At 41.3% G+C, this 12,087-nt stretch overlaps 1 protein-coding gene across 1 annotated transcript in view; it reads right to left on the bottom strand.

The window, feature by feature from the left end:
• col25a1 (collagen type XXV alpha 1 chain) overlaps positions 1–12,087 on the bottom strand; it is a gene marked incomplete at its 3' end in the record, with an annotated part of 949,643 nt that overhangs the window by 55,565 nt on the left and 881,991 nt on the right. Inside the window, exons 15-16 of the mRNA XM_081359232.1 lie at positions 480–512; positions 332–367 (exon numbers count right to left, since the gene is read on the bottom strand). Coding sequence (XP_081215358.1) covers positions 332–367; positions 480–512 — 69 coding nt within the window. The remainder of the gene's footprint in view (positions 1–331; positions 368–479; positions 513–12,087) is intronic.

Genomic DNA, 12,087 nt, shown 5'->3' with positions numbered 1-12,087 from the left:
TAATTTGTGTTCCAAATTTGAACGAAAGTCTTACGGGGTTGGAAAAACATGAGGGTGAGTAATTACTGACAGAATTTTAATTTTTGGGTGAACTAACCCTTTAATAGCAGCAAGCAAATGTTGGTAAGCTTTGCTTCATACAGCCATACGGTGCAAAAAAGTTTGTATGCTATAATACTTTTTGGTTAATCATTAATGAATACATGTTTTATTAAAACAAATTCTCAGTGTTTTCCATAAATGAATCAGCTGTCATTAAGACACATGTGCAGTCCTGTGTTCCAAACAATAACAATCTTAAGTGAATACTCAGTGCAGTATGCAGTTTTACCTTTTGTCCTCCACGTCCTGGTTCTCCTGGCTCACCCTGTGATAATAAGAATGCCTGTAAGTGCTCATCTGTATATGTCAAATGAAAAAGTAGATCTTGCTAAAAACACGGACTTAAAGATAAAAATAATTCTGAGGTTCTGTTTTACCTTAATTCCAGCGGCAGAGGATCCTGCATTACCCTGTGAGAGATATAAAATTCATAGTAAATTTGTTTTGGTCAAAACTGAGCCATTTAAAACTGTTGCATCCAAAATATTTAAAGTGTAGCATCTTCTTTATACCACATGGTGGTGTTTTTTGGAAATTTTGGAAGCTGCTGCTGCTGCTGCATGCTGCTGAGCATGCCAAAGTAAAGGTTAAACTGGTGCACAAAGCGGCTCATTAGATTGTGTGAGTATACAAGCAAAGCAGATTAGCTTAAGTGAAACAAATAAGGAAAGATGAACATTCATTAGCTAAAGCTTCTACTGCTGCCATAACACCAATAGGACATAAGGAGATAAGGAGATTGCCTTTGATTGTGTATATTCTATCATAGCAATTGTGCAGAAAGTTCATGGAGGGTCTTCATTTAAGTTTAGCTGCTGTGTAATCGACTGTCACTACATTATGCTTTTATGGCAAAATATATGTACCAACCAGATATGTACCACCAGGCTTATTTGGTTGAATTTTATACTGTACTTATACTTTATGTATGTACTACTCATTTTATATTTCAATAGTGAATAAGGATAATAATGTAACTATTAGTAATTAACTAAAGTAACATCTGGTAAGAGGGGGATTCAGAGCGAAATCTTATTGCAGCCACTGTTTTCAGTAAACGTGATGGGAGATCCCAATCACAGATTTTAATAGGTGCTGAAAGCTGAGTTAATCACAGATTTATAAGGGGACTGACATGCAAGACAGTCTAGAAATGTTTGGTATAATCCCCGGTAGCAATTGTGCATTGAGGTCATAAGCATCCATTGCTCATGTAAGGTCATGGAGAGTGTTCTGTTCGTTTAAGGTTAGCTTCTGTTTTAACTGATTTAAGTTAGTCACTAGATTGTGCTATTATGCCCAAATTTCCATGTACCATTTAAACCTCCACATTCCTTTGCATTAAGGAGGTTAAATATCAATGAGAATGAGCTTCTGATGAGGAGAGTAATCAGCTTAATGTGCCTTCAAAGCTAATGTTAAAGCACTAATTACAATACTAACTCACTGACTCAATGCCATCACTGTTTCATTTATCTAATAAAAATTCAATGAAAACAAACCCACAAAACAGGATTTATGATGGCATCATATATCAAGTCAAGGCAACCTATATAAATTCATAAAATACACTTGTGTAAACGTTTCTTATCTTGCACACAAACACACTGTGCAGCATCTGTGTCACATTAAACAGATGTGTGCCAGCGCAGAGCAGATCATTGGAATTCAAAACAGTGAGATGGTTGAGTTCAGTCTGGGTGAGGGAGCTGGCACAGTGGATGCACAGGTGCAACAGAATATCTGAAAATGTCTTTCTGCTTCAAAGTGCCATGTTTCCCAAGGGAACAAAATCTGGAAAAAAACACAATGTGTTTTCAATCTCCCTGAGAAAAACATGAAATGAGAAACCTCTCCATCTGTTGTTTTTTAATCTTTTTAACAAGTTTTATGTTTATACTTTGTGATCAGACAAAAATATATACATAAAAAAGACTTTAAGATTAATAATAACCATTGTTTTGGCTACATCTGTAACGTGTATGTTCTGTTTTGGTTTCATGTTCTCTGTTTCCCCTATGCTTCCTATGCTCATTTGCATGTGTTCTGTGTTAGTTTCCTTGGTTGTTAATAAATCCCACACCTGTTCCTAGTTCTGTTAATTATTTCTCCCTGTGTATTTAAACGTACTCGGTTACTAGCGTAACCTCGGTTCTCTCTAGAAGAGGGAACGAGTACTGCATAATGTCTTACGCTAGGGGAAAATCTCTTTTCCGTGAGATATTGAAGCCAAAAATTATCCTTAATTTTGAAATAATGTAAAACGCGTTGCGGCAGCATGCAGACATAGGCAAGACGGCTCGTGCGCCTATTGGCTGCCCTGTGGCAACTGCAGCAGCCTATCGAGAGAGGCCCCTCATGACGTCAGATCCAATGGGGGCGCTTCGAGCCTACTGCGTCACGTCCCGCCGAAACAGGCGTGGCCTGGGCCTATAAATACAGCTCGACAGGCTGATAGAATCTGGTTTTTCATCACCGAAGCGAACCAGAGCGTGTTGCAGACACGGCAAAGATACGCAGTACTCGTTCCCTCTTCTAGAGAGAACAGAGGTTACGCTAGTAACCGAGTACGTTCTCTTACGAGAGGTCTCTCGTACTGCATAATATCTTACGCTAGGGGAACACAGTGTAAAACGCCATGCGTGCTGAGATCCAACACCAAAGTCCCAAGGGCAAGGTGCCCGGGGCTCATATAGTGCATGATCACCAGGGACTCGCAGAGAGTCCGGGAAAGAGGGGCTAGAACAGCATCATTCCCATAATAAGTAGCATCCCATAAGGAGCAAATTATATCAATAGTGTTCCACACAGTCAGGGCAAAAAACTCGGTCTGGATTGATGAATATTATGGGTCTTACACACTGCCCATAGAGTTATTTAATCGATCAGCGAGCGGCGCTCAAGTAGTTTCAATATTCTGAGCCAAAACCTTATAAATGTAGACCGGGAGGCCCAGCCTGACGGCATACAGATATCCTGCAAGGCAATCCCACTAGACCAAGCCCACGACGAGGCCCTTAGAAGTGTAAGCCAGCACTATAGCATCAACTATCCACCTGGATAGACTCTGTTTCGACGCAGCTAGTCCCTTAGAACGTCCGCTGAACTAAACAAAGAGCTGCTCCATCTGTCTGAAGACAGTTGAGCGAGACACGTAAGCCCTTAATGCCCTGACCGGGCAAAGGAAGCTCACGTCCTTTTCCTCATTAGAGACCGGCAGGGCCGACAGGGAAATCACCTGTGCCCTAAACGGTGTGTTGAGGGATTTAGGAACGTACCCGTGCCTTGGTTTGAGTATGACTTTCGAGTCATTTGCCCCAAACTCCATACATGTCGCGCTCACTGAGAGCGCTTGCAAGTCCCCTATATGCTTTACTGAGGCGAGAGCCAGAAGAAACACTGTCTTGAAAGACAAGTGTTTGATATCTATTGATTGGATTGGCTCAAATGGGGCACCTTTCATGGCTTCCAAAACCGTAGAAAGATCCCACATGGGGACTGAGGGAGGTCTGGGAGGATTCAGCCTCTTAGCTCCTCTAAGGAAGCGGATGACCAGATCGTTCCTTCCAAGTGACTGGCCAAACGTCGGTTTAGTAAACGCTGCTATGGCCGCCATATAAACCTTGAGCGTGGATGGGGTTCTGCCCTTATCCAGTAGCTCTTGCAGGAAGGAGAGAACCTCCATGACCCCACAGTCTGGGGGTGATATACCACGAGCTGTGCACCAGCTAGAGAACACAGACCATTTAGAGGAATAGAGCCGTCTAGTAGACGGGGCCCTAGCCTGCGTGATCGTGTTTAACACTCCCACCGGGAGGTTAGCGGGTACCCGTTGATGGCCCACGCATGTAGGGACCAAAGCTCTGGGCGAGGATGCCAGATCGAGCACTTGGCCTGAGAGAGGAGGTCTCTCCTCACTGGTATCGGTCATGGGGCAGTGCTTGTCAGCTGCATCAGAACTGGGAACCAAGCCTGGTTCTTCCAGAACGGAGCCACAAGTAGCACTGAGCATCCATTTTCCCTGATTCGCTCTAATACCTGAGGCAGGAGCGTGACGGGGGGAAAAGCATAGAGCAGGCAGCGGGGCCAGACGTGGGCCAGTGCATCCCTGCTCTTGGAGAAATACTCCGGACAGTGAACGTTTTCTTGAGACGCAAACAGGTCTACCTTCGCTCTGCCGAATGTCTCCCACAGCAGTTGGACTGTCTGCAGGTGTAGAGACCATTCTCCTGCCGGAACATTGTTCCTGGACAGTCTGTCTGGTCCCGTATTCAGGCGGCCTAGCACGTGCGCTGCTCTCAACGAGCGCAGATTGTGCTGAGCCCAGACCAGGAGGCGCTCCGTCAGCCTATAAAGGTTTCGGGACCTGATACCTCCTTGATTTACTAATAATCAAGGAACCGGCTTTACTGACGAGATGCGCCTAACAATGTCATGCGATATATCGCCCAGCCCTACTCTGAGTGAGATCGACTTAGAATCAGCCAATCGTCCAAGTAGTTCAAAACTCGCATTCCCCGAAGTTTCAGGGGTGCAAGTGCCCCGTCCATGCACATTGTAAATGTACAGGGTGCTAGGGACAGGCCAAACGGCAGGACTGTGTATTGATATGCCTGGCCCTCGAAGGCGAACCTCAAAAATCGCCTGTGACGTGATGCTATTTGTATTTGGAAATACGCGTCCTTTAGATCTATTGACATAAACCAGTCCCCTTGGCGAACTTGCGTGAGGATTTTCCTGGTTGTGAGCATTCTGAACCGGCATTTCGAAAGCACTTTGTTCAGCTGTCTTAGACCTAGAATGTGTCTGAGACCCCCGTTTTTTTTTCGGTACCAGAAAATATCTGCTGTATAGACCCCATTCGCTCTGAGCTTGAGATAAAGGCTCTATGGCCCCTTTGCTCAACAGTTTTGCTATTTCGGCTCGAAGTAGATGTACTACTTCCTTTTCTACCGTAGTTTCGATTCGCGCCGCGTAACGGCGGGGACGTCGAGCGAACTGTAGCGAAAAGCCTCTCTTTATAATGTTCAACACCCATTCTGATACCCCGGGAAGCTTTGCCCATGCATTTGCATGAATAGCTAGGGGTTGAATGAGATCTGGGCTCTGGCCGCGACATAGTGGCGGCCGGAGAGCTTCGGTATGCTGTAACATAGACGCCGTGCTTGCAGCGTACGAGGCAGGGGGCACGCTGATCACAGCGGGCAGCCTGCCCGCGCTCGACTCTCCAATGGCGGCTTGCCGAGAGAGAGCGAGCGGGGTGAGCCCCGTGGGGCTTGTCATGTCTGTGAGTGAATGTGGGCGTGGGACAGCGGGCACATTTATTACACTGAAAACACCGTCGGCTTGAGCTGACTGTATGTGCGTTGGTTTCGTTTTTACAGAAACCGTGAGACATGCAGTGTGTAGTGTTTGTGGGCACTGGGTCGTGGGCACATTCACTACATTTAATGCACAATCGACATGAGTCGATTTTATGTGTGCAAGCCCTGGATTGTGGCGGGCTGTGCTTGTGTGTAGGAATGAGCACTGGGCCCATTTGGGAGCATTTGGTTTCGTTTTCTCTGCGTTTCCACCGCAGGAACTTTCTCTCGGAACTAGGAACTTTGGGGTGGTACTCGGTGTGTTTCGACCGCAGGAACCAGGGTCTAAATTAAAGCAACACCAAAGCACTTTTCCTCTTCGGTCCCCCTACAGGTTGGAAGCGGAATTGTCCATTACCGCTATCGTAAATAATTTAGCCTACCGCAGCCTACCGTCGCACGCACGCTATTTGTTTATCTAGCACCAGCTTTGGAAATAACGATGTCCACAAACAAGGTAGAGAATGTTGCATGATTTTATGAACGTATGATGTATGGGACATCAGAAAATCTATTTTTTTTAGATTGTGTGAAACGGTAAATTTGAAACGGTCTAGCAATAGCAAGATGAAAAATAAAAACGGATTGCCTAACAGTTTAGCATGCAATAGCCATTTGCATTGTCTGTGAAAATCTTGAGCATTTTATTGGAAAAAAGTTGCAGAGACAGGTGACACCGTTTTAGTCCAATGTTCACTCTAGTTCGAGCTCTTTCTCTATCATGCTCCCGTTTTCTTTTCTTCACCTCCTCTGACTTCATACCCTTCCTTTTATTTGCAGACTCCGTCATGATGACAATTCAAAAGCTACCTGGCTGCTAGGTATCTTCCATTTTATATGTACCTGCCGAGTACGCTCCACCCAGAGCCTTGCTCCACCTATCGGCTATTGTAACGCTTGCCATAAAGCAAGTCAAATTTGTAGTTTCTTATGTCTCATTCGAATTACGGATCCGCTATCCGATCTAGAAAACATTGTGATCATAGTGCAGCTATAGCGGATAGAGGACTGCAAAGCGAATGCAGAAGTGCCGTTCACCCTGTTACGAGTTGATGAACCACTAAAACTATTTTGGAAACATTATTTTAAGGTACAAAAGAATCTTTGGTGTTGCTTTAAGTTCCGGGTAAAAGTTTGCCCCTCAGAAAGTCCTTGCTGGCGAGGTAGTACTTTTTCAAAGTTCAGGAACTTTCGGGGGTGGGACATTGGTGCTGAACATGCTGATTGGTTGAGTTCATGCAGCATTTTGATTGGTTGACTCCACACATGATTTTATTTCAGCCACCATTTTTAAAAGTCTGTTGCAGTGCGTGCAGTAAGAGTAGTTTGCTGTTCTAATCAACAATGGAGTTTAAAAATACAACGATGGGACGACGACGAGGTTCAGGTTTTATTAAGCTTAAATTCAGAGGATGAAATCCAGCGGGACTCAGCACTCAGACCTACATCACCGGACTAATTTGCCTAATCTTCACTACTTTAGACCACGATGGAAACGCAGACAGTAACAGGTCTGGGGGAAAAAAGTTCCTGGGACAAATTGTTCTGGGTAATTTCGGTGGAAACGCAGCTTTAGTTTCCTTGGTTGTTAATTAATCCCACAGCTGTTTCTAGTTCTGTTCATTATTTTTCCCTGTGTATTTAAACTCTGAGTTTTGTCTGGTCTTTGTCCGTTATTGGTTGTGTTTATGTTATATGTGGTTGTGTTTATTGTATTATTTTCTGTGATTCTCCTAAGTGTTCTGTGTTGGATTAAGATTAAAGACTGTTCTTGTGATATTCCTTGTCTTTGTGTACTTCATTACAACCACTCATGAGTGACAAATTCTATGCTTTATGTCTTTGTTCTGATATTAAACACCAAAGAATTAAATAGAATTATGTAGCCTAATGCATAGCTCTCTTTTGTTACACTGCAACAACAGAAATAAAATGAAAGCCTAAAAGTAAAGTATGAAAGCCTAAAAGTAGCTGAATGTCTTGGGCTTAATGTGCAGCGAGGACCAGAGGATGATTGGACGTGGTGGGAAAGAGCAGCATGGGCCCTCGGCCTGCTGCTGAATTTGCGGTTCCACTTCATGATGTTTTATTAACAAAGTTCGGGAGGAGCACGTTCAGATAATTAACACAAGTGGACAGCACTCAGCAATCAATGGTAAGAGGTGTATATACACTCAGCAGTCTCACCTCATTCCATTGACAGTTTTGCAGCATCCCTCCACCACCCCTTCTCAACGCTTCTAGTCCTAAGCACTTACATACGGGGGGAGTACTCTGGGTTCGGGCCGAACTCCGAGCTCGGAGCCCTCCCCCCGGACAGCACGCCAAATACGCATTAAACTTTACCCCCTCAAATTATATGTAAGTGTGAACTCATGAAATGTGTCTTGTGCTCAGAGATTGTTGAGGAATGCATGCTCTGGCTTTTATGGGCTTCATTATGATGCAAGCTTAATTGCTGCATTTTTGTTAGCCATAAACTACTTTAACAGTTACAGCTGGATGTCAGTAAACTCCTTCTACTCCACCCTAATCAACACCTTAATGCCTAATCTTTTGCTTTTTATATCGATATTCTTAGTGCTTAATAGATCCGTGAGCAAGCTATGTCAAGGAATTTTAAAATTGCTTACCCTCATTTGTTGCTGAAAAGTTTTAGTAATGTTTGGTTTGAAATGACAAAATTTCAATTTCCATCACATCTGGTTCTGATTGAGTTATGTCTCCAGGCCTTATGTTATTCCATTTTGCAAGTTTGCAAGCGTGAAATGCCATGCAGACTAATGACTTACAAAAACATATTACAGCCACTACCACTACTGTTTTGTCAGCAAAAAATAAATAAATTGTTTTATTTGCTGTTGCTATCAGTAATTCTTAGTTTTTCTGAAAAACTGCAGCATGATATGAAATGTGAATATCAAACGTGGCTTATTCTGTCTCATAAAAATCTCTGCAACATGCCTTAAAACAAACACACAAGGTTTTTATCATGTTTTTTTATACTCATAATACACCAAGAGTATTAAAAGATCACATGGCAAAAAAGTGAATGATTAACAGCATAGCATATTGCCAGAGAACATATAGGGGTACAGCTGAGAGACGTGAAACCTAGTTCCAGAGTGTTGCATGGATGAGAGAACATGGCTTGAAGCATTAAATGCTGATGGTGTTAATAATTATATGTTACATTAAAAGGTAATGCATTAGTGATGTTGAGCACAAAGGTCAGCTTTTAATTATAAAGAAAATTGCTTATACAGTTTGCAGACTGACTTAATGGGACTGTGATACAAGCAAACATTTGATAAATTAATGGAGTGTCACTAGACTACATATACAGTAAGTGATGGAATGAAGTGTGTTATTTCTGATATAAAATCTCACTGAGGTCTATGATTAATGATGAAGTCTTCTTGAAAGTTCAATCAATATCATGACTGAAATTTTTGCAAATCGTTTTTTTCTTTTTTCCCCTTTTTTTTTAAAGTGCTGCTTTCTAATGAGTCTGTTCTGTTCAGAACAAGATGAGCTGCAGAGGTTCTCAGATACTGTAGCGGGGCACTGCCAGTGTTTGAACCACCGCCAGGCATCTCAGGAGGGCTGCAACCTCAAGATTGCAAGGAACTGCTGGGATAACATGCTTGTTGGCCAAACCTCCAAAACCAAAAAGCCTTTTTGCAAACCAATTAAAGAGTTTGTTTGTGTTATGTTTTGACCCAAAAAGGATTTTTCTAGCTCTGAGATCTGAGTGATTTTTTTGAGAACTGTGCTAGATGTCAAGTCACAGCTAATTTCACACCCAGTTAAATATTTATACACATAAGGTCAAAAAGGCACTGCTTTAAGTATGCATCCTCACTGGGATAAAACCTCAGATATATCTTTATGCCATGCAGAGACAGACACAAAAAGTTCAAAATAGCTAAATATTCGGCAGTTAAGTTTAAATCGTAATACCGAGCCCCTAAAGTGACCTTTACAACAACAACAATATATATATATATATATATATGCACACACATGTGCGCGCACAAGAAACTCCAAACTCTTTTTTTTTTGTAGTAGTAGTAGTAAAAATGGCAGTGACTGACAGGAAATATTTTATAATAGCATAGCCTATACATAAACTGGAAATTGTAACGTGTGCGGATCTTTATTAATTAATGCGCATCCATACTCTCATTTTCTTCATAGTAAAATAGCAGTGGAACAAGGGAAATAGGTTATAGTATTCATAAACCGTAAATTGTAACAAACATAAAAAGTTTCATGTGAAAGGCTGTATATTTAGGGGTAACTTTGAGGGCTGGTAGTACTCACACTGCCTACAATGTCACCAAAGGTGCGCCTCGAATGGCCTGACAGGGGTGCTACACCGGTCAAAAGTACGAAATGGCCCATAACTCCTAAACTGTTAGGCCGTAGAGTCAAGTGTCTTATATCGTTGGAATCCTTGGCTCAATGCAGACAAAATGCAATACTCGCCATTTTCGAGTAAATTGACGTTTTTTGAAAAAACTACTTTTGCGAACTATTCCTAGGTTTTTGGCCTGATCGGACTACCTAGGCAGTGGCTACTCTTCCTTGGGTCCCAACATGTAAAAAATACAAAAGTCAATGAAACATACTAACCCAACATTCATTCCAAATATCAAAATCAACAATTTACTATATATTGTGCCATTAAATGTTCCTTTAAATATTTTTTTAAAACTCATTTTCTTGTTAAAAAATATGTAATATCAATGGTAAATCATTCCATATTTTCATTCCTCTATACATTACAGTCCGTTGTTTTGTGGTGGTTTTTGAGACAGGCAATAAAAAACATCCCTTTTATGCATGCTTGGTGTTAAAATTATGACTAGTACTACTATACAAAAGTTAAGAGTACAGGACATTAGGAACTCTAGACACAGAAATATTTCTTATAAAACAAAGCAGAGAGACAATCCTTCACCAGTGCATTCTAATTATATTTGCCCTTCTATTACAGTTTAAAGTGAGTTGTGTCGCTCTGTTCTGGACAAGTTGTAATTTTTCAATTAGTTAAATTTTTTGTCTTTACTTGATGCACTCGACTACATCACTGGGCAATAATCTAAGCAAGAACCATTATTTGCACAATTTGAAATACAGTGTTGTGGTAAAAAGTTTACACATCTCTTAATAACTGACAAACCTCTTCCCACCTGTTACCATATTTTCTATATGTTTTGACCACTTCAGCCTACTGTTTAATATAACTCGAAGAAGTCTTATTTCCTCTACCTGTTCAATAGGCACACTCTTTACAGACACATTTAACTTTTGATGCAAGCAATTTCTAATGCAATTTGATGCAAAAACAATGCTTTTGGTTTTTATCAAGTTTAGAACCAACTTATTCCGTACCTACTTTCCGTACATGCTTTCCTCATCCAAAGCATGTAGACAACTGCTTAATTGATGTTGCAGGTAAATATAATGTTTTATCATCTGCATACATGACTGTCCATGCACACTTTAAAACAAGAGGAAGATCATTGGTCTAAAACAACTTCCTTGAGGCACACCACACTGCAACTCTTTCACATCTGAATAACTTCAATTATAAAATATAGCTGCAACCAGCCATTACCGGGGCCAAGCAGAATAAGACGACAAGACATGCCAACATGTCTGAAAGTGTCAGACAACTGCAACAATGAGCAATTAAAGACATTTAAAGAGGATTTTAGACAAAATGCTTGAAAAATCATAGAAACAATAATTAAAAATATGATTTAATGGATTATCACTTTCGACCAATAGGTGGCGCAGTTACAAAACTGATGTGATGTGGTCAGAGTGAAGTGACAATGACACATACAAAGTTTGGTGTCAATATGTCAAGGCATTGCAGAGATAAAGCCTGAAAAGTCATTTTGGCATCATGCCTCAAATTTGCTGCTGCGCTATACGAAAACGGTTTCGTCTATCGACACGAAATCCATAAGTTTTAGTCGGCACGGTCTGGAGATGATACGATTCGATTTTGGTGAAAATCGGACAAACGGTCTAGGAGGAGTTCGAAAAAGTAGGTTTTGACTGAAAATCAAGATGGCGGACAGGAAGTTCGGCCAAATAAGGAAAACTTGGTATCTATGTTCTCGGCTTGACCCAAGGAATCTATTAAGTCCACAGGCATTTCAATAGCCAGATTTATTCAAAAGTTATTAGCCTTTTTGGAAATTTTGTTATAACTTTTGACCACTAGGTGGCGCTGTTTCGAAATATTTTGAGTACCTTCAGGGGATGGAGTTGATGGCACATTCTGAGTTTTGTAATATTACACCAATGCATTTGTTTAGTATAGCATTTTATTTCACAAAACTGTATTGAAGTCAATGGGAATTTCATGTTTTGTTCTATTATAGCGCCACCAAGAGGCTCAGTCCCACAATTTTTTTTATGTGTCCTCAGAGTGAGCCCATACATATGTGTGTCAATTTTAGTGAAAATATCTCAATTCACTTCACAGTTATAGACATTTATATGAAAAAACACGTAAAAAATGACTGACACATGACTTTGATTGAATTTTACTACCCCTTACTATCAATATTTTCACATTTGGGAATTGATATTTAGCTAT

This window comes from Scardinius erythrophthalmus, assembly GCF_964197995.2.
Source record: "Scardinius erythrophthalmus genome assembly, chromosome: 2".
Lineage (NCBI taxonomy): Eukaryota > Metazoa > Chordata > Actinopteri > Cypriniformes > Leuciscidae > Scardinius > Scardinius erythrophthalmus.
Note: the sequence above shows the minus strand (reverse complement) of the source record. Positions and strands in the feature narration are given on the sequence as shown.